This window comes from Melopsittacus undulatus, chromosome 4 (assembly GCF_012275295.1).
Source record: "Melopsittacus undulatus isolate bMelUnd1 chromosome 4, bMelUnd1.mat.Z, whole genome shotgun sequence".
Lineage (NCBI taxonomy): Eukaryota > Metazoa > Chordata > Aves > Psittaciformes > Psittaculidae > Melopsittacus > Melopsittacus undulatus.
The window spans coordinates 12,947,287-12,974,968 of NC_047530.1; the positions used below are offsets into that span (position 1 = coordinate 12,947,287).

General features: G+C 42.0%; 1 protein-coding gene across 4 annotated transcripts in view; it reads right to left on the bottom strand.

The window, feature by feature from the left end:
- Positions 1 to 27,682, bottom strand: part of MAP4K5 (mitogen-activated protein kinase kinase kinase kinase 5) — a 67,374-nt gene extending 39,692 nt beyond the window's left edge. For 3 of the 4 annotated variants that reach the window (XM_034061861.1, XM_034061860.1, XM_034061859.1), the window contains exons 1-3: positions 27,590 to 27,682; positions 27,047 to 27,259; positions 5,024 to 5,081 (exon numbers count right to left, since the gene is read on the bottom strand). In XM_034061861.1, the coding sequence (XP_033917752.1) occupies positions 5,024 to 5,081; positions 27,047 to 27,154 (166 nt within the window). In that variant the 5' untranslated portion in view covers positions 27,155 to 27,259; positions 27,590 to 27,682. Of the gene's footprint in view, positions 1 to 2,173; positions 2,329 to 5,023; positions 5,082 to 27,046; positions 27,260 to 27,589 lie in introns of those variants that run through there. The other variant, XM_031054735.2, reaches the window with a different exon arrangement.

The window sequence follows — 27,682 nt, forward strand, 5'->3', positions numbered from 1 at the left end:
CAACTCACTGGCTACCTGCAGTGGATGATGGAGTAACATAAAAAAAACACAGTTCACCCAACCGTGTCAGCAGTTTTGCTAGGCCTCCCAAAACACTGCCTTCTCACTGTATGCAGTTTCTTCAACATATTTCTCACGTCTCCTGGGCACTCTTTGCTTCAGTCTTTTGTCTTCAGTTTCAAAATCCCCATCTATATATTAATCAAGTGTTGAGTCTGGAGCTCTTATAAATTCTATCTGCTAATTAAGTCCCATCTATAAGCCTCCTCTTCTCCAGAAGATGTATATAACTCACAAGGCAATTTCTCTGGTGATTAACTTAATAATTTTATTACCAATCTTTTCCTAGTTGTGTCCTATGGTCTGATAGGAGCTTGTGCTGGTACTCTGGGGGGCTGCCCTCCCCAGGGGTCCACCATGGCCAGCTGCAACAGCTTCTGACACTGGCCTGTTCCAGGAATTGATGGTGCTCTGAAAGCACAGTCCTACAAAGCTATTCAAAACCCTTAAAATTAGTCAAAACACTGAAGAAGGGAGCAGCTGATTTTCTTTATTTGTTTGCTTTTAATCTGGAAGATTCGGAGCAGCCATGTCTTCCTGCAAAGATAGCAAGTTGCTGCTCAGTCCAGTTACCCTGCTGAGGCAGTAGACATCCCAGAGATAAACAAATGCTGTAAAACTTCCTTAAAAACAAAACAAACACCCAACAAGATCTCTGCCAAGAGGCTGTGGGTGTACATGCTATGGATGGAGATCAGGTTGGCAACATTTAGAAAAGGATGTATTAAAAACCCAATGAAAAACAAAATGGAAGAAATCACTTTCCCATGGCAAGTCAGACCAACAACGTGATGAAACATGTAAGACACAGTCATGAGTGCTAATTAAAATGGGGTTCTCAGTAGTGGTGACTTTGGGCCAGTCTTGTACTTCTTCACTTTCCTACGTGGCACCAAGCAGAGACAGAGGCTGCTCAGTGTCCAGCAGTTCCCTCTCTTCCCTCAGCTCTAACAGCAGAAGATTTGGCCTCTGCTTCAGTTCAGTTTTCAAAGCAGTTCTTCAAATTCACAATAAAAACACACCTACTTCATTTGGATCCAGTGCAGCAACACAGATGCTTGAGGAAGCCTCTCACTACATTACCAATAGGTTAATACCATCCCTTTTCTGCCAGTAAAGCCTTGCTCTGTCCCATCACAGACCTGCTGGGAGATAAACTCAGCTGCAGTTCACCCTCCCCTGCACCACTGCCCAAGCAGTAGCCTCAGTGTTTCACACACTGCCAAGCAAAGGCTGAGGGATCCCCACTGTGGTTTCCACTGCATTTAATAGTGCCTAATTAGTCTTATCACTGCAATCCACATATATAAAACCAGTCCTGGTTTGGTAAGATTAATAGCCACAGTCACACAAAGGCAGTGGTTTTAGCTTCTCCGCTGAGATACCCTACACTTCTTCTACCTTCAACAAATACATCTTTGGCTACATAATGAAGTAGATCACAGAACCAACCAGAATTAGAAGTTAACCCTGTACTGAGTCAGGTACAGGGCCCTTCAGCCCTGCATCCCATCTCCAACAGAGGATGCAAAGTAGTATATAAAAATAGATTACATAGGGATGTTACCCACGAACACTCTCTTCCAGAGAATTATCACTCAGAAAAACCTCTCAGTCATAGATGGGATCTTTGTACTTGAGCCTTCCATGTATTTTTCTCTCTCACAGCTTCGTACAGTTGCTTTTTGTACCTATGTAATGACAACTTCATACAGATCTGGCAGAGAAACCGCATTTCCTTGCTGCTCAGAGCCTGCCATCTGCTCGTGGAGCCACAGCCACTGACATCTGAACTACGTTATGAGCATGAAGCTGAATTTGCATAAGATCTGACTGACTCTGCAAGATCAGAGCTACAATGGAAGGAGTGGTACCACCAGCTACGCTGCTTCTTTACACTTCAGTGGAAACTTCAAGAAGGAAAAGAAAAGCTAAAGGATCGAGCTGAGCCTTTCTTCTCATTTACTCACTAGAATTTTTCAAATTTCTCCAACTGAAAAAAAAACAGATTATAGGAACTTCAAACTGTTAAAAAAATACAAAAAAATAAAAATCTAAAAAGGGCTTGGAAATTAACATTTAATTTCCATGGTGGACTTATGGGAAAACTTACATCAAGCAGTCCAGAGGATAACAGGCTTTTCTTGGATGTGGGAAACTCCAAATGAATTCAAATCACTTTAAAAAGACAACTGGCCATCACCACGCACACCAAGGCCACAGAGTCAATCTCACTTGCTGTCTAAATCCATTCATGTTTAATTTATACTAAAAGCAAAAAGTAAATGATAAGTTTCAGCCGAAAAAAACCTTGTAATGCGTTAGAGGTTAATAGGAAAACCAACACCCCATGAGAAGGGAGATGCAACTGCTGGTCTTCATGGTCAGTAAGACAAACTGAACTCCTCTTCCCTCATATTCTCTAACCACATGACAGATGGAGACTCCCACTGCCTTCCTCTCCCAGCACTCCAGTCCCCCTGATAACCTAGATTGAAAGGAAGAAAACAAGAGGTAAGATGAAGCCACAAAAGCACTCCATTTTAGAGATATTCCCAGCCCTTTTAGTAAAAACTACTTTGTCGAGTTAAGCCAAATTCTCATGTAGCTGCTTGCCCATTTCAAAATGGCTGAAATAGCAAACAAAACATAACTGAGAATTTCCATCAAGACTCTTAACAAACATTAAGGATTTTTTGGAAGACAAAAATCCCCCAACTGTAAAGACATTACCATTCTTCCCTCAAACTTTCCATCTGGGATTTCACAACCAGGAAATATGGGGTGAGGCACATGGCATTAAGCATTGATCCTCCTGTCAAGGTTTTGAGAATTATTCAAGGATAACAGACATGTCAGAAAAAATTAAATGGCCTAAAAGTCAGCTGAAGAACACTAAAATTTCATGAAAAATTAACATTTACTGCTATTTAAAAGCAGTCTTCTCTGAATCTTTATCCATAAAAACTTTTAATTACTCGGTTTCTAAGACTGACTCTCCAATCAATCTCCAATACACTACTCACTGACTGTAGTCCTCAATAGGAGAGGAGCTGGTCAGATGTATTGGGTAAGCCCTCTAGAATTTGAAAAGCTCTGCTAGCTTGCATCTAACAGAAAGCTGCAAGAACTACAAAATACAACAGTAGGATGGGCAGAGCCATCTCTCAGGGCTCAGCTCCTCAGTGATACACATTTGGAGAGACTGGGAGGAGAAAGGGCAGCCTTTCTACTTATCAAGGACCTACAGATATCAGCAAACCTATGATGCCTCTCTACCCGAGTGACTGAACAGAACCAAGCAATGGCAAGCAGCAAATGAAAACATATTTTCCTAAGCCAGAAAGAGGAAGGCAGCACATCCACTTCACCTGCTAGCAGTGTACTGACACTGAACTCCCCACTTAAATGGTAATCTTTTAACACATGAATAGATGCTGGTATTCAGGGACTGGAGACATTTCAGTGCTGGTCATCGAAACCCCAAACCGCAGAAGAGAAGCTGGCAGGGACCTCCAGAGGTCTCTGGTCCAGCTTTCTGTTCCAAGCAAGTCACATTGCCTAGGCAACTTCAGGTTATCTTCAAGGATGGAGATGACACCACCTTGCTGGGCCCTGCCCCAGAGCACAAATGCTCTCCTTGTGAAGAGTCTTCCCCACATCCAACTGGACTCTCCCTCAGTGCAGACTGTACTGGTTAACTCTCATCCCTTCTTCACTGGGCACTCCTGATGAGGGTCTGGCTGCAGCTCCTATGCCAGTCCACCATGGAGGACAGTGGTTAGATGCCTCTCAGCCTTTGTATCCCCAGGCTAAAAACCACTCTGCCAGCCTCTCCTACATCACATGTCTTTATAGATTCTCCTCCATTTTTCCTGCTTAAATAGTCTATATTTATTCCCTGTAACACTCCAGTCATGGAAACTATCTTATTGTGTCTCCATAAATTCTACTGCTTTCTTATTGTCTCTTAATTGTTTCATAGGCTTCAGGCGTCAGTCCACAAGCACACATGCAAGGGCAAGTATTCACAGGGGGAGCCTGTGCCTGGAAGACAGGATCCTGAACAGACACAGCACAGCAAACCACTACCACAGAGATACTAATATGGCAAAGAGACATAGAAGAGGGATACACTAAGGAGGTATTTGAAAGGTATGCCAGTGACCAAGTAACAAGAAATTATTTCTTTGAAGAAATACAAAATCCTTAGGTGGGACTGAGTTATGACTGAGGAGATAAAAGCTCCTCTCCTCATCTTTACTGAGGACAATTTCTGGTTTCAACTCTCTACAAAATTATAGAACAGTTTGGATTGAAAGGGACTTTAAAGCTCATCTAGCTCCAACCCCCTGCCATGGGCAGGGACACTTTCCACTAGACCGGGATGCTTAAAGCCTTGTCCAGCTTGGCCTTGAACACTTTCAGGGATGGGACATGGACTCAGCTTAGGCTTCTGCTCAGCAAATCTCTTGAGCAGCAAGTGAGCATCTCCTGCTTTTATAAGAGGCAAAAATGCATGGGGAAATTATAGCATGAGCCATCCTCCTTCCTCAGCACAAGTTAGAAGAAAGACGGCACATTACAAAGCACACGACTCTTTGGTGGGCAGTAGCATCATTAGCTGCTCCCTTCCCCCTTTCAAGTCACACAACTGCCTACTGCTTCAGAGCTCACAATTTACCATCTGTTCTTAATCTTCTCTTTGTACAAACAACACACTGCAACTACAACATCTTTTTATGCAACAATCGATAAGGCAGATAAGACCAAACAAGGAAACTGGCAGCAGGACATAGCCAAAAGTAATGGTACATCCTGCAGTGCTTCCTGTCATCTAACCACTGAAACTACAGAAAAACCCAAACACTCTTTTGTCTGGAGCTTCACAGTCATGTGAAAATAAACATATGGAAAAAATGAAAATGCAATTCAAAAATACAGGAAAGAATGTAAAACTTACCAGGCTCTAACTTGATTATTTTTACAGCAGCCAGTTCTCCTGTATGAAGATTTCTAGCCTGAAATAAGAGAGTTAAAACATATTTAATGACATTGCAAAGACACCTCACAGTCTTACAAACTGTGAAAAGATACGTTATGATGTCATGTGTTACACGTATGGCACAATGCAATTAGGTGAGAGCAACCTGGGTGAGGATTGTCTGCTTTTGGTATTAGCACTGTACTGACCCAGTTGGAGATGTGAAATGTTAGTGAGTTTGAAGTTTTAAAAAAACCAAGATACCTCCCAGAAAATTGGAGTTCACGCCTCTCAAACACCATTTTTAAGGGATGTTGAAACTGAGAAGTTACTGCCATCCGTGCTTGCTGAGATAGTACAAAAGCACCATGCAGCAACACAGACTGTCAGTGCACAGAGTATACAATGCTCAACCACCCATCTCCTAAACCTCAATGTGCTCTGAAAGAGGAACAGGTAGGTGGAGGGGCAGTGAGAATCACTGCAGATGCAGCATGGATGAGTCACAGCTCCCTGAGAACAGCTTAACTCTGAGAACAAACTCCTTCCAGCAGACCCTGACAGAGGCGAGTGGTCCCCATGACCCTCTAGAATAAGGGGTAGGGAGCTCCAATGAAGCCTTGGCAGGGTATGCTGTCCTCTCTGGGTACACTCTAAGTTTCACACTGAGAATTCAGTTCTGGAGGAAAATGCTACAGGAACCTCAGATTCAGAATGTTTAAAGAGGGGATTTCATTAACACTGGTAACTCTAGTAAAATGAGCTTTAAATCACTTGGGCATCATCACCAGAGCTAAACTGCATTATTTTTGACACATAACTTGATCTAATTAGGCACTGTGGCATTCCCCTTTTCCTGATCATCTAGGAGTTACAGGACTCTAACCCAGACTCTTTCATTCTCACCCTGACAAACATGCAGTCTTCTGGTTGTATGAAATCTGGTTAAGAGATAAGACTATAGAAAACCAAGGGAAAACTGGGCTAGGTGAAACTGATTTTGGGCAGTTACTTAAGACAAGGATGCAAACCAAATTTGACTCTGTGGACTAAAGTGAAGGAAGCCATTGCAGAACAAACCACTCTTGTGTATGGACAAGAAGTCATCTTAATTTAACAGGTAAAGCAAGAACCTGAAAGATTAAACCCTCAGTTTTGTCAACACTTAGTCAAGCTTACAAATCAGGAAAGGCTTTTCAGCCAGGAAAAAGCAAACCAACACCAACAGTAATTGGCCTTTCAAAGTCCTGCAGTACTCAGCCAAGAGATGGGTGTCAAAATGCATGCCAAAGACACAACTATGACTCAACTGAAGTCAAAGAAAACCTGAAACAACTGTATAATAAAACCAGACATTTGAAGCAACAGACCAAATCACTGAATACAGCAACAGAAATCTGCTAACTGCAAAGGAAACCTTCACCACTTCTTAAAGTATCTTCCTACTAGAAGTGTTTTTAGACCATGGCAGAATTATTAGTATCATTCAGCATCCAGAAGAAGCATGCATCTGAGCATGGGCAAAGGATTAGGACCTCTCTGTGTCGTGGTTTAAAACCCCACCTCAGTCTCCCGCAGTACCACACACCCCTTTTCCCCCCCCCCACCTCCCCACTCCCAGAGGTATGGGGAGGAGAACCAGAGGAATATAACTCCCACGGATTGAGATAAAACCAATCCAGCAATTAAGGTATAACACAAATCACTACTGCTACCACTAATAAATCAATGATAGAGGAAATAAACAAGGAGAGAGAATACGATACCACCCGCCGAAACGAGCCCAACCCGGAACAGAGCTAACCCCCCTCCTTCCGGCCAACTTCCAGTTACCTCCCCGAGCATGACGTGCTGTGGTATGGAATACCTCACCAACTAGCCCAGGCCAGGCGCCCTATCTCTCCCTCCTCCTGGCCTCCCCTCCTCCCTGGCAGAGCATGAGCTTAGAAAAGGCCTTGGACAAAACCAAACATTTAAGCAGTAACTCAAAACGTACGCGCCACCAGCAACCGCTCCCAGCCCGAAAGTCAAAACACAGCACTGCACCAGCTACCAAGAAGGAGAAAAAATGACTGCTACTGCTGAACCCATGACACTCTGGTACTGCTACACCTGACAATACCATTATGAAACGCATTTGTTACTGTAAGGGACCAAGCATATACTCTACCTTGGTGAACCCAGAGAACCTCCACTATCCATGTCTCTAATTCACAAGCAGCTTAACTGTTCAGATAAAGGAGACTGCATGGTTTCCAGAAGATCAGCTTCATTTCTTTAGTACAAAGACTGTATTCCTTACAGATATATTCCTTCCTTTTCCATGTAAGCAATAACTGCCACTGCTACTGTTACGCCGAAGCCTGAAGGAATGGATGTTGTCTGCCAAAGGTCTTTGGTACACAGACTGCTTGGCACGGATTTAAAGGTTGAGGCCAGAGGAGATCACTGCAATTACTGGCTCTCAGCTCTCACACTCGATAGGCCATAGAGGCTGACCAAATTGCATCCTGCTGCTTTCTAATATTACCATTAAGCTCTTGCATATAATCTATAGCCTGCACATGGGCTACTTTGGATTTCAACCATTAAAGTTTGATGGAACACAAATCTCTCCACCAAGTTGGTATTTATGAACTAAACACATCAAGTTAATTGAACCACTTGCCCTAAGACTGGTTTTCTGGTTCTACAGTATAATCTTCCAACTGAACACATTCTTGAGTTGATGACACCAGGACCACACACACTAGTTAACTCCTATCATGCCAGCATAAAAGGCAAAAATTCTGAGTATTTCATAATACTCAGTGTCCTTGTTTGGATGCTCACGGATACAGGAACTGTATTATCTTCAGTCTAGACAGTCGTATTGCAAGAATGCAACAAATGACCCAAACTGCTTTTCAAGAGATGTCAAATGCCCACAGATGTCACTGATGGCTCTTGTTCCTTCATCTCAGAAGCACCAGCTTTACACAGGTACACACATCTCTCTCTGCTCTAACTCTTGTTTTTTACACTTTTCTCTTACACGCCTTTGTCAGCTGAAAACTTGATCAATAATTAATTACTGTTATCTTGCACATCACTAAAAATGTAAGGAGGTGAGGGCTAAAATCTGGTTCTCTGTGGTACACACCTAGATGTGAGAACTGTCACATAAGGATTCCTCAAATCATTTTGAGACAATAGTTAAAGACATTCTCAACTGATTTCCGATGGATGGCTACAATTTGAATCATTCTACTATTTTAGGAAAGGATTGTGTAGTATCAAGGAAGTCATGGACAGAAATGCACTACATCAACATTGCTGGCTTTGTGAATCAAACTTGAGGTATTACTGCAAATATCCAAATGAAACTGGGGGGGTGGGAACAACAATAACAACAACGACAACAAAAACCTTCATAATTTCCCTGACGTGAAGAATTAGTTAATGATCTACCAACTTGTTTTACTGAGACTACTACTTTATGGGAGAGAGGGAAAATGAAGAAAAGGTAAGGAATTATAGTTCTCCTAGTCAACTTGTTTACATTTTTAAAGCCCGACAAATATCTGCCTCCTTCCTGTCCCCTGAAGCTTCCTCAGTATTTCAAGTCTTCATTCAAAATTAGCTGAAACCAGCCAGTGGCTAGTGGATGCCTGCACGTAATTCTGACCTGGCAATTAACAAGTATAGCTTGCTGTAGATCAACACATATTCTTCCAATCCAGGCACAATGTCAGTGGTGTGTCCCAATACCACACTCAAAAATGAGAGATGCACTATTAGTAGGACTAGGGTTTTGGGGAGTTTTATGATACTACAACAGAAGAAGTCATCAGGTTTTCCCACTGAGACTTAGCTTTCTTCTCAGAACTGTATCAAAATGTTGTTGTGGGACAGTGGAATTCAACATGACACCTGTGGCAATCCCTGTGTAAAATGCTTCCCACTGCATTCCCAAACAATTCACAGAAGAAAAGGCATTTTAGGTAGGACATTTTCTGTAGGCAATGACCAGAAATAACCCAGAAAGCTGGTTTCAGAACCAGTCAGGCACTCCACAGTTTTATTTATTTTTAAGAGTGCAAGCCAAACAGTTCCACCCCAGGGGATCTACAGTCCTAAGCCATGTGACATGGTAAAAAATTGGAGAATCGTTTCACTTGGACATCGGAATCTAAGTTTATGTGCTCAGTCTCTTTGTCCAGCCACCTTCCCCTTCAACACTGAGGAAGAGAAGGAGATTCAGACTACAGTACCACTTTCTCTGCCTCCAAGTTAGTATTTTCAAGTTCCATGATGAAATCCCCTCCTTGCCCTAATGTTTTGCCTGATCTCCAGTCTTGGATTAACAGCCTCATTCACCAGAAGAGCCATTTGTTCAGCTGTGTCTTCATTTAATCCAATTGTAATTGCAGCTCCTGTGGCAACCCTCCAAAGCATCCCCATCTTATTAATTCCTTGCCAAGCTCCACTCATCAGTGACCATGACATTTCACTGTTTCAAGTGCTTCTCAGTTCCTGTGTATACCTTCAAAAGGTACCCTGACCTCCTTCCCAGTCACTGAAATTTCTTTTTTCCCTGCTTTCTACTTTCTAATCTCTTAAACTTCATAACTCTTAACCTGCTCTATGTGGTTTTAAAATTCCTGTTCTGCTGTGTTGTTCTTTCCATATCTCACAGTGCCATCAAACAGATCCTTAATTCAGATCTGAATTCACATCTATCACTGCCTAGAGCTCTCAAGTCAGCTGAAGTGACCCAAAGAAATGTCTCTCATCTGGGCTGTTCTAAATCCATGAACACAGATCCCTTTCTTACACACAGAGGAAGCACAGTAGGTACTTCAGTTGTGATTAAAAAGAAGAATCCAAAATATTATGGGGAATAAAGATACCTGATAAGGATACCTGAACAAACCAAGACTACTGTACCTAGGTACCAGAAGGCAGGGGCACTGAGACCTTGAAACAATGGATGGCATCTTGAAGATGTCACCACAACCAGCCCATCTGTGGAGTAAAATATCAAGAAACTGCCACAACCATGAATTCTTCCACATGAGGATTTGTGTTTCACTTCATCATGTAGCATCCCTCTCCCATATGATATAAATGCTCCCATAAACAAGCTGCATTCCTTCACGTAACACTGCTTCAATTTTTTATCCTACACTCAAAGTGTAACATAAAGATGTGAGACATTCCTGTGACGGAAGGACTTCTCCAGACAAGGCCCCTGATTTCCCACTGTTGTTCTCAGCACACAAGGAGAAACCCTCAAGACCAGCTCTGGGGTCTTCTACTGTGCTGCAGCTTCCACAGAGACCAGACATGAAGGACAGAAGGTCCTCAGAGGGCCTCAGTAACTCTAACGTAAGTTTGGGGTGTTTCATCATTTGCTTGAGGTTTCTGTGAACACATAAACAAACATCTATAAAAATCAGAACCCAAGAGCCAGTATTTAGAAATCCAGCAGGAATTGCCCTGCTAGGTTAAGTTTCTGATCTGAAAACAATTTATCACTCAAGTAAGCAGCAGCAAGTGATGCATTAGGGAAAAACTTGATCTTGTTGGATCATGACCTGCTGGTTAATAACAAAATTTTAATTACATTCTAATGCAGAAGTTCAAACAAGTGTTCCCAGTGTTTATCACAGTTAATTGTACAATTTTGCTTACTCTTATGATTTACATAAATAAGTCTGTCAGTTTTTAAAAATGCTTTGTAAACAGAGCTGGAAAACCACCAGGCAGCTAAAGCAAAGAACAGCAATACTGGAAATACTCTTAATGAATGGAAAGGAGAGGCTTCTACTTCTGAAACATCTCTTTACAGGGGAGTTTAACACCCAGACTGTATAGCTGGGGATTAAGTCAGTAATACGTAGCCACAATGCTTCTCAGAAAACCCAGTTTAAAAGCAACAAGTTAGCCCCTATTTTGGGTGCCTAGAATTGATATCCTTTACAACAGAAAAAGAATGGAACTTTTTGCAGTGCTGTACATTAGGAAAGCATTTTTGTAAAAGAAACCAAACTCTCTAAAAGCTCTGATGAAAATATGTCCTTGAATATTTGCAGGTAAAGGTTAACCCAAGCACAGAGCGCAGTTCTGATAGCTCACTGCTGAACATGACCTCCCAAAATGCTCACCTGATCAGCACCCTGCTCAGAGCATGAGAAAAAGGCTGACACTTGCTCAGAGCAGATCTTTGTGCCATGCCAGTGCACAGGCAGGAGAACTGCTGTACAGGCCACAGACTGGCTGCAGAGCTCCTCTGCCTCTGCCTGGTCTCCAGACAAAACCAGTAACTCCCATTACTGCTCTATAGTTTTAGACCGAGTAGTCTGATGGTTCCTGTTTGAGCACCAGGCAGCACATCCCACAAGCACTCTCAGAAGGCTCACAAAAGTGGTATAGGACCCATGTATTTTTTTCCTGCATTCACCTGTATCTTACCTCCAAGATGGGTGCCTGTACCAAATATGTACATGTTCAATTACTGCAGTCCTGTTGGGCTTTCCCCCTCCCCATTTTCTGAGACAGATAGATACATAGGTATATATATATATATATAGCAAAACCAAGACAAAATTTCCCACAGCCCCATCCTAAGAAAATATGAACAAGAGTACTCAACTGAATAAAGGCCCTACTGCTCGGTGCTCAGAGCTTCTCCATAACAAATGCTGAACACATTTTTCTCCTCCATACGGGAAGGTCTATGGAAGGCTTAAAAATGTAGCAGGAGAAACAAAACAGGATAGTTTAAAAAGAAAAATTAGGTGGGATGACTCTGCCAAATATTAATGCAAATCTTACTGAATAGACTGAGATTTATGCTGGACAGAAACAACTCTCCTTCCCATTCCAAATTCTCATTACGCTCCATCCATCACCTGAGGTGTGCCAGGGCAGCTCACATGTGAAGCAGATGTCTAGCTAGTCTTTGTTGCTGGAAAAGGATACCCAACAGTGATTTCCAATTTTCAGGGCTGTTTCTCTTTTAGAAGGCAGAAAGACCAAGAAGCAATTGCTCACCCCACAACATTCCAGCTGGGTTTCTGAGATGGACAGCAGTACCAGGCTCCTTTATAGCGAAATGCAGAGAGGCTTTCAGAAACCATTTCCCTAACAGAGACTTTATAGATTCAATAAACTAAAACAGAATAGCCTTGTATAACCATCACCATTATGACTTTTCAGGATAAACCAAAAATATAGACTCACATGCTAATTTTACTTTTTATATGTATTTTTGAGTTTCTTGTGTAAGCTAGTTTATACTGCAGCAGTGCTACTAAAAGAGCCATTACTTTGGGTATCACAGCTGAATATTGTAAAAGACAAATACTGATTTCGTGGGTGCCCTCCAGATGGACAACTCCAACCCTTGTCCATCAGAGGAGGAACATGTATCAATACAAGCAGGAGGCAAACTTCACAGCTGTCACTCCCTATTTCCACATTTACAGCACTTGCAGTTCCCCTTATTGAACAGGCAGAATCCAGAATACACAGAAGTACCAGGATTTAAATAAATTCCACATTAATACCTGAAACCCAGTGCAGCAAGATCTGTGACTGGCACTCCTAAGCACAGCTAAAATGCAAATAAGGCTTAAATGTATTTACTTTTACTGGCAGTTGGTGAAATTTAGATAGTTTATCTCTTGCTGAGAAAATTGGGAGGAGGGAAAACTACCTTTCACTCAGAGACTTCAGACACTTTCTTAATCAAGGCCAATTATCTCAAGCAATAAGGGATTAAAAGCTCATTAATGACATTAGGCCAACTCCTTTTATTCCAGCACAGAAAACCAGATGGACGGATTTGTATAAGAAAAGTGGCTTTACAGATCTTAGCAGCCATTAAAACATTTATTTCTCATTCCCATCAGTAACTACTGAAGGACAAAGACCTACAGCAGTACGGATAACAATAATAACAAAGCAAAGATCAGTGCAAATCTTAACAACACTTATTTAGGGAAAATAAAAAATAACAAAAGAAGTCAGCTATATGCTTCCAAATAGAGGCTGATTACTCTCCTTTGAAATTTTCTTGGCACGTCATCCTTCACAAAATAAGGGGCAGGATCCTTCCAAAATTGAAAAGCTAAAGCTAAAACAGACCCTGACCACAAAAGTACAATTTAGCAACTAATGGAGCACAAAAGAGACAAACAAACAGCACATGAGGGGAAAGAGGGAAAAAAAAAAGGCCCAATTCTGACTCAGTTGGAGCAAACCGCGGGCAAAAAAAAACACAACCCAGCAAAGATCCTTTTCAAGTTACAACTATAGGTATTAGATGGTTTGGAAAAGCTACTAGAAATATCTACTTTTCCTCATAAATAATATATATTTTTGAACATAAGATTGTACAAATCAAAAGTGGCTGATGATGCTGCTATCATACTTAAAATTGAGCAGATGCCTAACAGCTTTAGGGCCAGGGTATAAAATAGAGGGAAGAAAATAGAAGAAAAAAAGATCAATACTTTCAAACATATTATTAAACTACAACCCAAGATGGAGTTCATAGAATCACAGAATCATAGGTTAGGGCTGGAAACACCTTAAGATCATCAAGTCCCAACCCCCCCTGAATGGGCAGGGACACCTCACCCTAAACCATGTCACCCAACACTCTGTCCAACCCGGCCTTGAGCACTGCCAGGGATGGAGCATTCACAACAAGGATTTATTATTTTAAAAGGTTTTATTCACCAAAATAAAGGAAGAATAAATGCAAAGCAGTTTTATTCCAATGTTGAATGCACAGACCATAAGACACAGGAAAAAATCCCACAGTATTATGGAGTATAAATTCATGTAGCATCAACAGATCACACATTTTACCAGCTGCAGGACAATTTATTTATTCCTTAGAGGTGAAAGAACTATGAGATGTGTCAACCAAAATACTTGGAGAAAAGTATCTATGTCTCTTCACTTAAAAAAAAATTAATAATAATAATAAAAAAAAATCTGTCTTTTAGGCAAGGAGAAAACAGTTTCTGAAGCAATGATTGCCTTGGATTTTTTGGGGGGGATTTTGTTGGTGTTTTGTTTTGTTTTAATTAAGCCACTTGTGTTACATTAAAAAAATTAAGACCATCACTTTATTCTTTTGATGCCAAAGAAAAAGAAACTTTTCACTGCTTTGCAACCATGAGCTGACACACAGCACGATGCATCTGTTCAGGACAGCAGAACTGAGGAACCACTGCTGGCATTTTAAAGAGCAGAAGAAACTGCAGTTCAAAGACTGGAGCACCTCCTGTATGAAGACAGGCTGAGAAAGTTGGGGCTGTTCAGCCTGGAGAAGAGAAGGCTGTGTGGAGATCTCATAGCAGCCTTCCGGTATTTGAAGGGGGCCTACAGGGATGCTGGGGAGGGACTCTCCATTAGGGACTGTAGTGAGATGGGACAAGGGGTAACGGGTTGAAAGGTTTAGATTGGATATAAGGAAGAAATGCTTTACTGTTAGGGTAGTGAGGCACGGGAATGGGTTGCCCAGGGAGGTTGTGAATGCTCCATCCCTGGCAGTGTTCAAGGCCAGGTCGGATGAAGCCTTGGGTGACATGGTTTAGTGTGAGGTGTCCCTGCCCATGGCAGGGGGGTTGGAACTAGATGATCTTGAGGTCCTTTCCAACCCTAACTATTCTATGATTCTATGATTGCAGCTCTTATACCATCACTATGTGCATGCAACTTCCTAAACCACCAGAAATACTTTTGCACATACTTTCAGATTAGTCATAATAAAATACGCAAGTGTATGCATTTTCCTGGGGGTTTTGTTTGTTTTATTGAAGTTATTTTACCAAGAATTGCCGAGACATGTGAGAGCTTTTTGACCTATGGAGTACTTGCGCAAACCCCTCTAACCTTTCATGTCACACACAGGCTTTTCTGCAGTACCAAGCCTTTCAAATCCAGGGTACAAATTATATTAATTAATTTTCCTTACTGTAATTTACCTGATAGAATCTAGAGAGGGGCAGGTGAAAAACACAGTTTTAAGTAGAAAAATCTAACTCCAGCAAAGCTATTCAGTAACTGCCTCCTTAAAGTTTCAATTCCTCAGAGATGAACTTAGTTACAAAACTAAAAGGAACAAGCCATAAATTTATATTCCTGGAGAAAATAGGTCCATGTGCTTTGTTGTTGTTATTATTAAAATAAAACAACAACCAAACAGAAAGAATCAATAAAAAAGCAGCTGTGTAAATCAAAGAAGTTGAAGGAAAATTAGTTCAAAGTAGGAGCAAGCAGTTCTTTTCCTGTCCTAAGATTAAGCACTGGTTTGCACATGTACTGTATCAATTTTCATCTTCTTGGGGGTGCAAGATGGGTAAGACATAACAATTGCCTCTCAGTTTCAGATACATATACATACTGAAGTGTGCCTGTTTCTTTCTGACTACTGGGACAGTACTACTGCTCAGCTGTTCCTACTAGAATAAAACCCATCATTTATTCACCATCTTGATTTTGTATCTTGTGATGATGAAATAGTGATCAGTAATATTTCTAATTTTGTAGGAAATTAAAAATCACAGCCTGAAATTCTGTTGAAATAAACAGAAATGACATTTTAGTGAGATTTTTTAACAAGGAAAATTAGAACTTTTTAATATGCTAGATACATGAGAAAGGTCAAGTATAAAGTATGTTTTGCACTTATGCTGACTAAGAGGGAAATATGCTGCCATTTCATAACAGATGATAACTTTCAAGATTTTATAGCTATCTTATCCTCTCACTCCTTATTTTTAGCCAAAATCAAGGAGAGAAAATAAACTGTTTTGATTTGTTTTTAAATTGTTTTCTCTATTCTGAGTAATCCATTCATTTAAATGATGTAACTTCAAAATAAGCCATTTTTTTTTTCCTACAGCTTAATCTACAGCAATTAAATACTGGTTTCACTTCAGTAGCCTGGTTTCAAGCACTAGGTTAGTGACTTCCTGACTTTACTGGTTCAACTTTCTTTAAAACATGGACCAAAATCATGCTGCTCAAATAATACACATGCTACAGAAATTACAGTATTACAGTAAATTAGGCCTGATGATTTAACTAGAATTTTAAAGAAATATTTTTAAATTTTAATATACTTGATAACATTTTCCATCTTGCCTTTTTCCTCTTTGTTTCTAATTGTTTTTAAACTTTAAACCTTTGCTTGATCCCTGGTGGAACCTTGAGGATATTTAGGCAGTGCTCCTTCATCCCAGGAAGCTGCTCAGCCTGACAGTCTGCTCTCTGACTCTGCAAAAGCCTCTAGTTCCCACCCCCAATAAATGTAATTCTCTCCCTTCAGCAGCTGCGTGATTTTCCATGGACCAGCCTTCCTGAGCCAGACACCACTAAGGAATGTGTTTGAGAAAGCTGGAGGAAGTCACGATCAGGACTCTACACAGCATGGCTGCTTCCTTGCTCCCCAAACCACCCCTTTTGTTAACTTCTTTACATATACAGAATTTCCTCTTAGCATGAAGTTATAACACCTAAGTGCTAATCCAGCTGCCCCATGCATTCAGTCCTCAGCATCCTTGTCGTCCTAAGAACTGCTATACTGGAGGTTTGATGACCTGCACACCCACTCAGCAAAAGCAGCAAGCCACAGGACCTTTAAGAAGAGAAACACCAACCTGTGGGTTGCTTGATTTGTTTTGTTTGCTTATGTAAGACAGCAGCCAAAATGCAGAGAATGACTAAAAAGCAATCTTGTAAATCAAAATAGATTACGGCTCCATCCTTAAGTAGAAACCATAAGCTGTTACATGTAATATGAGATGTACTACAAAGTTTCTGCAAGACATGTTATATGCTGCAAGTATATTCCACCTGCAGGAAGCTTAAGACATTGTTATTGCCCTTCTCTGCACACAAATAGAAAACACTGAACTCATGTAATCAGAGAGCAATCGCACAGGGATCACATGTGAATTCCACTTCAAGCTTCAGAAAGCTTCCCGTAGCTAAATAAAATGATACACATGGATGAAGTAATGAAAGCAGAAACCATGAGAGAGTAGGTGGGCCAAAGCCAGAATGTCAAGATGAACTCAACATCCACTGAGACTGCATCCTGGGGAAAGAGGAAGCTGGTAAGTAAACAGCCTGGCATCACAGCTGTCTTACGGCTAACCAAATACACCAAACATGGTTGGCAGGCAGTAGCTCACATACACTTTCCACACACTGCAGGAAGCACCAAGGCTCTGAGAAACATGGGCAGCAACTGCTCCACCTGTCAGAACTTCACCGTATCATGCTTTCACAGAGAAAAGCCTGTCCGCCTCCTCCTCCACCCATGCAAGAGCTAACTTTGCTCCTCAAGCCAGCACAGACAGTCCATACTCAAGACATCCCAGTGCAGGATTTAGACAAACCTCACCACCCACAGAATGAGAAGGAAAACTTTATGTTCATGTTCTCTCAACAGACGGTCCCTGTGAGTGCTGAAGCAATGGCAGATCCTAAAAGATTCTCAAGATCCCCCTACCCATCCTCCTTAGTCCCTTTGTCCCCATTTTGCTATAAGGCCACTTTAAAAGCAGGCTCTCTAGACAGAAACCATTTGGCAAAGCTTTAAAGGCCGTACATTAATCAAAGTTAGTTGTGCCTCTTCACAGTTAACCAATAAGCATAGGATCAGACTCAGACAAGTGCTTTAAATTTAAATACAGACATGTCTGACACAACAAAACAGCATTATCAAAAACTGCTTATCCTGTCCAGCTACTGACCCAGACTCCTAAATATCATGCTAGTGAAGGTATTTTGACTATCCAGATACACTCCATCCAGCCTCAGAAATCCTCACCCCTCATGAGCTGCTAATATTACAAAGCAATGCCCACACAGCTGAGCTAGCTCAGTTCCCTCTCTCCACACATCCTATCATTATCCTCCTCTGCAGCAGAAATCACCCTTTTAAGGCAGGGGACATTTAAAATGGCAATGTTTCTTTCACAAAAGCAGTCTTAAATGAAAAGAGATGTCAGCTGTTTAAGAGAATCTATCATTGTATTTAAATTAGCATCCCCCCTCTGACAGGCAACACAACTGTGGGTACCTGCAAGGGATACATAAAATACTCCCTTAGCCCACTGTAGACTAAGGGCATCCAAAGAAGAATTTAAGCTGCTGCCATTTTCAAATCCCTTGTAAATACAGGTGAAATACCTGAAGCTGTTAATCACACTGGAGAGCAATGAACACTCATTAGGCATTGCTTCCTGTCAAATGATTTTTTTTTAAGTTTTATCAAGACAAAGTACACCTTTAAAAGAAGGTATGGCCCCACCTTTGCTCTTGCTACCTACCATGTTTACATTTCCATGCAAGACTTTACCACCTATCCTCCCTTAAGATTAATGACTAAATCTCCCAAACATCTTTGGGAGTCTCATGATTATAATTCAACTATTATATGCATGCCTGTTAAGCTGTGAGTTAAGCAAACATAACACAATTCTATACTGCTTCAATAGCAATGACCAGCAAACAGCCATACACACAGCTGAGGACAGAACAACAAAACCACCCAAACCAACTTCTTGGGGTGAACATTAAATGCAAGAAGAGACGATGTCTTTAATGCTGTAAAGAGCTACACAAAAAAATGCCCAATGATTTCTTACCAATAAGCCAATAGTGTCCCCCTGCAATGACCTCTTCATTCTGTGAAAAGAAACAGCACCCGCCCTTTTGGAATGTCTCAAAATTCACACTTCTACATAGGCAGCAAATCCAGCTGTTCATACTAGCCTGAAAATGCATTTCATTTAGTTTTCTGGAAACATCCAGCCAAATCTCCCTCAGCTCTAAGAACCTTTCATATACACTATATTCATGTGGAAGACACAAAAACAGACTTCGGAGAAGAGCAATCCAACATGCCAAAATATCAAGCATGGCATCAAAGAACACCATTTTTGACAGATCAGTTCATAAATGCAGCATTTCTGGCCACCAGGACTGTGGGTTAGCTCAAAGCTCTGAGGGGTATCCCTGACTGCATTTTGCATGATCACTTCACTATCTTCAGGAGCAAGGAAGTCAGTATAAACATATATAGCAACACAAAGGATAACAGACTAGGGATAGCACTGCTTCCAGCACAGGCTTTGGCACTTCTTATTTTCCCTTTGTTGCAACAAATTCCACATTTTTTACTGCCTGCTCATGAGGTACTGACCAGCATCTGCTGAACCACTATCTTAGCATCCTGCTGTCTCAAAAATGAGCAACTGCGAGAGATCTGTGATGCTAAATGTGCTAGTCCCATAATTTGGCTACCTCTTGACAGAGTGTAGAGGAACATGCCATCCTGTGCCCCGCAGCTCTGTTAGGAGTCACTGACTCAGAAAATGTTAGTCCTTTGCCTAATGCCCCCACCCCTTTCTAATGTTTCCATGCAAGCAAGCACTCTCTTCAATCTCTTTCATTGAGATCTGGTAGGAGCAGAATGGAAACAGTAACCACAAAACAGATTTGCCCTGACCTCCTGCCCCGACTGAAGGTGAAGCCAGGAGGCAATACCTTTGCTCACCCTCCTGTGTGCTCTTTTCACTAGAGACACAGTCAAGCTGTGGCTTCTTGGCCGGGCATTCTCCATCCACCACATGGGAAGGTAAGCTTTGGATAGATCTTCAAGCAGCTGAGAAGGTCCTTGCAGACGCTATCTACCATGCTGGATAAAATTAATTACTCTAACACTTCAGTGAAGGAATATAGAAAGCTAGAGAGCAGAACAGAAACCTCTCTGTACCAAACCCTGACATTTTCCCACAATCAATCTAGAAGGAAGTGCAGTTTATCCCACTGTATGCAAGGAGCTTCTGACAGCTCAGAGCTTTATGCGATGTTTGCCCACAGGACATTTCCTCTGGTCCATCTAGGTCTCAAAACAATGCCAACAAGATAAATATTATCCAACAGATGAAGATACTGATTTTGCAGAGCTCGTTAGGTGGGAATGGAGTCAAAAGGTGTTTGGCTTTCAATGGAGCCATTCTGCTATTTTAAACAGAAAAATAGAAAGGACTCCAATTTTTCAGACAAGCCCCTCTTGAACAGTGTCCCTAAATGAGGAGAGGGAGTGGGAGATAGATGAAAAATGATGCTAGATAATGCTGCCTGTGTAAACCTGCCCTTACAGTCTAGCAAACCACAGCTTGGAGAAAAACATGGTGGCATGTAATACAGAGACCACTTCATTATAGACAGGTTGACTTAACCTGTCAGAAAGATTACTATCCTTGGCTAGGCCAAATGGAAAGTTCAGACAAATGATTTCTCCAATACCTCTTCCATAGGTACAGTCTGTGATGAGATTTGGGGAAGGCCTGGTAAACTGTCTTTTGCTGGTTTTCAACTACTGTCAGCATCAAGTCTGCTTTGTTTACCTAATCCCATTAAAAGCAATGTAGTATGTGGTTTTATAGATCACAAATGCAAAATCTTGAACAAAACACCCTGCCCTTCTCATTTACTGCTGTGTCCACCAAATCTTGCCAACTGTTCATATTGCTAGGAATCTTTCAGAAATTGGAAACTATTCTAAACACTTGAAGAAATACAAAATCTGAAATCCTAACAAAATGGTGAAGTCTGTGAAATCTGAAGTACCAAGATTACCTTGCATTGAAAAACAATTTTCATGAATATGGAGATCCACCCATTTTGCATTGTCCTCAAACAACATCACTAAGGGTTGATACTGCCTTTTTTCATTCACAGCCATAACAAAGAAGCCAGGTGCCAAATATGAGTAAAGGTGGCATGCATATTTGTTTTCCCAGCTGCAGAGTGGTCGGACAGTTGCTGGTGTCAGCGAATTATGCTGGCAAACTCCGTTATGGCCTTGCTAACAGGAAGAGCTATTCTCTCCAGCATGGATGACCTGTGTACTTCTACCACAGACCTCTCCTGATGGAACTGGGAATCACTCAGACACCTCATGCTATATTCTTAGATGCATTCAAAGTTAAGCGTTGTCAATGAAAATTACCATTGCATCTTCTGGAGACAAAGATGGAGAAGATATTAGCATGCAAATGTTCCGATCTTTGATCTATCCTTCCTCTCAAAGACTTCTTCGGGTGTTGGGGGGATGGACAGTGTGTGTGTTTCAAAGGGGATGCATGACCTACACTATTTTCTTCTGAATGGGTATCTCGCATTGAAAGAGCTGGATGGCAGAAACTGCACAGGTCATATAAAGTATCTCTTGTGTTTGACACTGGTCTCTAAAACTGTGCACAATATGCAGGGAACAAAAGAACATGCCCTGCTTAACCCCTTCCTGTACAAGTCTTCAGGACACCTCCCTCACTGACTGTACCACAAAAAAAAGGAAGAATAACAAAATCATCTACACAGCAGAATGTCTCCTGAAGGATGAACATTGGACAGCAATACCGCAAGTGAAGACTGTATCAGAGACAAGGCTGGCACGAACAGGATATTAAACTCAACAGAACAGACTCTCAGTTCCTCCTTGGCTCAAGAGATGCTGGGTACAGCCTTCATACTAGCTGATAGCACACTGAAAGGTTGCTATCAGTCTTTCTTTGCCTCCTCTGAAGACCTAACCCAGGAGGGGAACTCTCTTCAAAAGAACTGGAAAAGAAATCAAACCTTGTTTTTAAGATTCTAGAGACTACCTTCTTTTGGCAATGAGACAGGGAGAACCAGACAGAGAAATACCCTACTCCAGTCACAGAACTTACAATTAACAGAAAACAATTAACAGAAAATTAATGAGCAACAGGTGGTAAAATTTAAACCCAAACAGCTTTGAATGCTCCACCACAAAGCTCAATTAGCTTAATAAGAAAAAAACCCAACAGAAAACTAAACAAAGCAAATGAAACAATCCACTTACAAAGTTTACAAATGGAAAAACAGGGCCTTCCCCCAACTCCTGAATATTTTAACAGAGTTCCCATATGCCACTGAGCACCTTTGTTCTCAGCAATATATACATCCTACTGACTGTATCCTAAAAGAAAAACATGCAATTTCTGAGAAGAGAAACTGCATGGCAATAAGAAGAAACTCAACAGTTTTGGTTTGATGCCATTCTAAACACCCTTCATATGGAAATACAAGAGTAGGCAGAGTTCAGGCATGGTTACAGCAAACACTGCTAATCGGAAAGCTTTGATCTGGAGAGGAAGAGCGGAATCCCCTATGTGACAAACGTTTTATGGTAATTTATATGTGTAATCAATGTATATTCACCAGGGACAGCAGTGCTGAGTCAGGAATGGCCAATCTAACCAGTCTGCAGCTACCAAAGCATATTCATATAAAGCTGGGAGTCTGTGATTAAAAACTACCATAGATGTAACTGTACTCAGGTATTAAAATAGAACCTTAACGCTCCATTCTTAACCTGCTGACTTTAAGTAGCAGAAAGCTTTACCCTGTAAGTTATCATGATCTGTGAAATCAGACTGACATTAAGACTTATTTTCAAAATGTCCAATGCAGGTTCTCAACAGCCTTTGACTGAAAGAGAAAACACACTCTAGAGCTCTGGGAATAAGGCACTGACCACACAGCGGGGCCAAAACCTGACTCCAACTGGACAGAGACCCACATCTATAATAAACTGAAAAACAAAAACACCAACACAAGAAAAAACAACAAACCCAAAACAAGAGAAAACTCAAACTTTCTTTTTTTTTTTTTCCTTTTCTGAAAACGTATTAGAGCAGAAGAGTCTGTGTGCCACAATCCAATTTCATTGCCCATTATTTTCCTGCAGCTGCACTCAGTGGCAAACCAGTACAGGTCTCTTCTAAGTTAATGCCCTTTTCTGGTGCAGAAGTTTAAAAGAAAAATCCTACGAGAAGAAAGAGAGACTGAGCAGGTGATTCAAGAAGGAATGAAAATTCCACAATATTCAACAGAAATGCATCTCTTGTTTACAAGTGGTTTCTGCTATTAATTTGGTATGTTTCTCATCCCCTGTGCTTACTTTTAAAGAAAGCTATTGTCGCACTGTTCACAATCTACTTGGAAAAAAAAAAAACCAAGACAGCTTTAGAATTGCTGCACAAGATCATATTTGTGCACTCTCTACATATATACCTCTTAGGGAGGACAGACATCCAACTATGAATCCCGCAGAAGCAGCCTGCAGAGGGCTGAGCAAATACAGGATCCTTCAGCACAGCTGCCAAACAAGAGCATTCAAAAAGACAGTCTACATAAACTGTCCTTTGTTCCTCTTCTCCAAAATCAAAGATTAGTTAAAACTCTGTCTGGGGCACTTGCATTAAAAAAATACAAAAAATCAAGTCCTGTGTATTGGAGAAGGAGGCAGAGTATGTAGTAGTGAGTGAAAATCTTTTGTTCCACAGCAGAGTCAAGAGGCTGACAGTGAGGATATTCACAAGAAGACAACTTAAAATTTCTTTTCATGGGAAAGCAGTGGTGACGCCACATCATCACATGACACAGGATATTATTTCCCCTAAATCTCTCCACCAAACCTATTCCGAGTCACTAATAAATACTCAAATAAAAAGCACATGCAGGAAATGAGCAGGCTTTAAGCAACCTGGTCTAGTGGAAGGTGTCCCTGCCCATGGCAAGGCATCAGAACCAGATCGTCTTTAAAGTCCCTTCCAACCCAAACCATTCCATGATTCTGTGAAATCCCAGTAAAACACAGCTAAAGTAAATTACCAACCTTTAGTGTAGTGCTTGTTTTCTAAGTCCCTTCAGGACATCAACATCTACATATACCCTAATGACCTGATGTTCTGATGTAACCAAATCCCACAAGCTAACCACAACAGGCCCATCTTACACTATTCCAGGTACTCCCAGAAAATACCTGGGGCTGCAGAAACACATGCTTATAGAGCTGAGCATATGCACTTGTTATCAGAACTGGCCTCATACAGATTGAACTAAAAGGCCCTACTGAAAAGCTGCAGGTTCACTGACAGGTCATGCTGACATGAAAACTCATCCTGGGAAAGATCTAACCAGATCATGGGAGTTTACCTGGGATGGCATCTGACTGGCCACTTCCTAGTGCTGGAGATTAAATTCCGTCTATAGTTCCTAGTGACTTTTTAAATTTTCTACTCTAAGATACTGGTCAACTGGATGTTTCTGCATTAACCACACACAAAACATCTATTTCAGCATAATCCTGCAGTTGCATGAACAAACTTTCATCCTGTTTAAATACGGCTTTTTTCATGTCTATGTTCAAGGGGGGCAAATAGAAATCTTGTGAGGAAAGCCAAATTAAAACCTCACTCCTGTAGACTTCACCTTTGCAGCACTAAGGGATACGATGCTGAGGATGCTAATAATTTGGCAGAAAGTGGGGACAAAAAAAAATTGTCAGCATATTAAGAAGTTCCAGTGAGTAGCCAGTCTGTGTTAATACAATCACTTTCAGAAGTCAGTAATTTAAGATAGTTTAATACAATGCTTTTAGAGATAAATTGTGTTAGGATTTTAATGGAAATTGTACTTCCAAGACTGCTAGATCCAAGCTTGGATCTACTTCCACATGCTGTGAAGAGGTAAGAAAATACTTTATTCACAGATGGTTTCTCCCCCATCCTAAACTGCATCAAATGCATACAATCAACCATTGTTTGCCATGTGACAGACAAGAGGAATAAGCCCCACAAACACTAAGAAAAATACATTTCAGTTTTAAGCTTCCATAATAGTAAAGAAAAAGTGGGTAGATTTTTAGAAAGGCTTTAAATACTCTTCTGTAACCTAATAGTGAGCACAAATATTTGCTTAACCTCCGCCTTCCACATCCAAAAAAGAACCAATTACTCTAAAAGCTACCAAATGCCCCAAGAAGAATCTGAGGCATGAACCACCACCACCACCAAAAAGCATCTGAGGAAGAGGCAGATCTCCCACAATCAGAAAGGCTGCCTCATTCAGACATCCTAAAAACAACTGTGCTGGAGACACTGATGAGTCATTATTAGTGATGGAGCTGAAAAACCACTTGAAGAGGTGAGAGGAAAATTCCATTTTCATTTAAGAGCACTCTCTAGCAAACCTTGGAGCTCTGCAATATAACAACAATCGAATATTCACTAAGAAATGCATTCTATAAACACTAGTGACAGCAGCCCTCAGCAAGCACAAGATTTGCTATCTGTGCTAAGAAACTTACCATGGACTAAGAAAAGTAAAATGTTTATATGTTGAGTCTTTTCAAGAAAAAGAGTTTACCTTAGTTACTTTTAAAATTAACATAACAGTGATTTTTAAAAATGAGTCTGCTTTGCACATTTGTCATAACAGCCAGTGCCATCTGATTCAGTATTCCCTTGATACAGTTCCTCCCTCTTGCAGGCCTTTATGAAAACAAAGAAGAAACCAGTGACCTAGAAACAAATGTAGGCTCTCAAACTACTTTAAACTCATTAACTTTAAACGTATAACTACGTTTTAAACCCAAAGCCTACGTTTAAAAAGCCTGCCAAAGACTTTGATTTCAGTTTGAACCTGAGAAGGTTCAGGCTTATTCCTACCTGAAACCATGTCAGGAATAGAAGGCACATTTTTCACAACCCAAAGAACAGAGGTGGGGGAAGAGGGCTGTGGGTTTTTTTTTAAGGGGATATGTTTACATGGCACAGAGCAGAACCATGCACTGAAAGCAGCTCCGGAACCGGAAGCTGTATGACATGTCAGCACAGCTCTCCTCTAATTACTAGGGTAATGAGAAGCAGAATATTTCTTTTTCCACAGAGAGCAAAGAGATTACACAAAAATGTTTCTCTGCAACACAACCAGTTATTTCTTGTCGTGCTTCCCTGTGCTGTGCAGGCATACTCAAAGTAGCTCTGGGTACACCGAGCTGCTGAATGTCCTTTTAAAGAATTTAGTGCAAAGAAGTTGACTGGTCTGTGTAGAGCACTCAAGGTGAGGAAAGAAAAAAAAAAAGAAGAGAAAATTAAAAAAGGTAAATATGCAGCAAGAAAACTTTTAAAAATAACTCCCTGAGGCCGCAAGCAACCATTTCAAAGGGATGGTGGGAACAAGATCCATCTATAAAACTTCAATTTGAACATTACAGAAGCACCCTCCCCCCCGCACGAGCAATTACCACTGACTTTCATGTGGCAGTGCAACACACCTTTTCTTGTGCAGTTGGTTGTGCCAGTTCTATGTTAAACACACTGAAGAGCAATACAAATTAAAACAGCACATCCACCCTTCCCATGAAGTTGAAAACACAGATCACCAAACGCAGGCCGAAAACTTTTAAGACTTTATCAGCAACCCAGCCCTGAAAGCTGCTGAGCATCCCTGACATTCAGGAAAGGGGCTTGGATCCCTCAGAGAAGTGCAGAGAGGAATGCACCACACAATAACAGAAACATAAAATTGCTTAGGTTTGAAGACCTTAAAAGTTATCGAGTCCAATCATTAACCCAATTATTGCCAAGTCTACACCATGTTTTCAATGGCTGTGATTCTGGCAGCATAAGCACCAGAACACACCATTCAAGAGCACCCACTGGATGTGCAGTGCAAACTCTACCTACAGCTGTAACTCCCTTCTAGCTTCTGAGGAGCCTTAATCTGCTTCTGCCTTTTGTGTGCTATTATTAACCTCGGGGATAAACTTGCACCCTGTTAATCAGGTGCTTTAACTGATGCATAGGGGAAACAAGTACAGCAAGTAGATATCCTCTACCTTCTTTAGCAGTAACGTAGCAAGTATCACTCACAATATACACGAATGCAAACCTCTACAGAATCAGTGAGGGGATCGGCAAAACGGTCCCTTCGCCAACGCTGCAAGTCAATCCTTACAAACAAAAGTGTTAAGCAGGGAGGGAAACCTCACACTGCCAGAGGTGCCCCGAGTCCTCCACTCTGTCCCAGCCCATCTCTTGACGCCGAGACCGGCACCGCCGTGAGGAGCCCCCCGAGCAGCGCCCGACGCAGCCCTCGGCCACTCACCTTGTACACATCGCCGTAGGTGCCGCTGCCCACTCGTTGGATCAGCTCGTAGTCCTGCTGCGGGTTCCGCCTCAGGATATCCCCGCTCGGCCGCGTCGCCGGCTCCATCTCTGGCCCCGCACAGCCCCCGCCGGGGAAGAGGCGCAGCGGCCGCTTCCCCTCCTCGCCCCGCCAACTGGGGACGCTCCTAGCGCGGTAGCCGGCCCATGGCTCCTGCGGCGGAAAACGCCTGCTGAGAGGGGCTCCCGGGGCGGGCTCTGGGCCGCGGCTGCCGAGACAAAGGCAGGCTGCGGGCGGCTGCCACGGCCGTTGGCGGCCCTGCGGCGGGGGCAGCGCCCTCCAAAGCCCGCGGCGACTCCCGGGGCTCCTCTCGGCAACGGGGAAGCTCGAACCCTTCAGGGAGCAACCAGCCCCAGCAGCTGTAGGGAACGAGGTCCGGTCCCGTTCCGCCGGCGACTGAGAAGGGGCCGCGGCCCGTCCGCCGCCGGCCGGGCAGCCACCCGCCTGCAGCCAGGCCCTCAGCAAGGCTGGGCCGGCTCCTACCTGCGCGCCCACAGCCCTTTGTCCCGCCGGAGAGGGAGCGCCGCTGCCTCCTCTTCCCAGCGCGGCGCCGCGCTCCACCCCAGCCACGGCCCC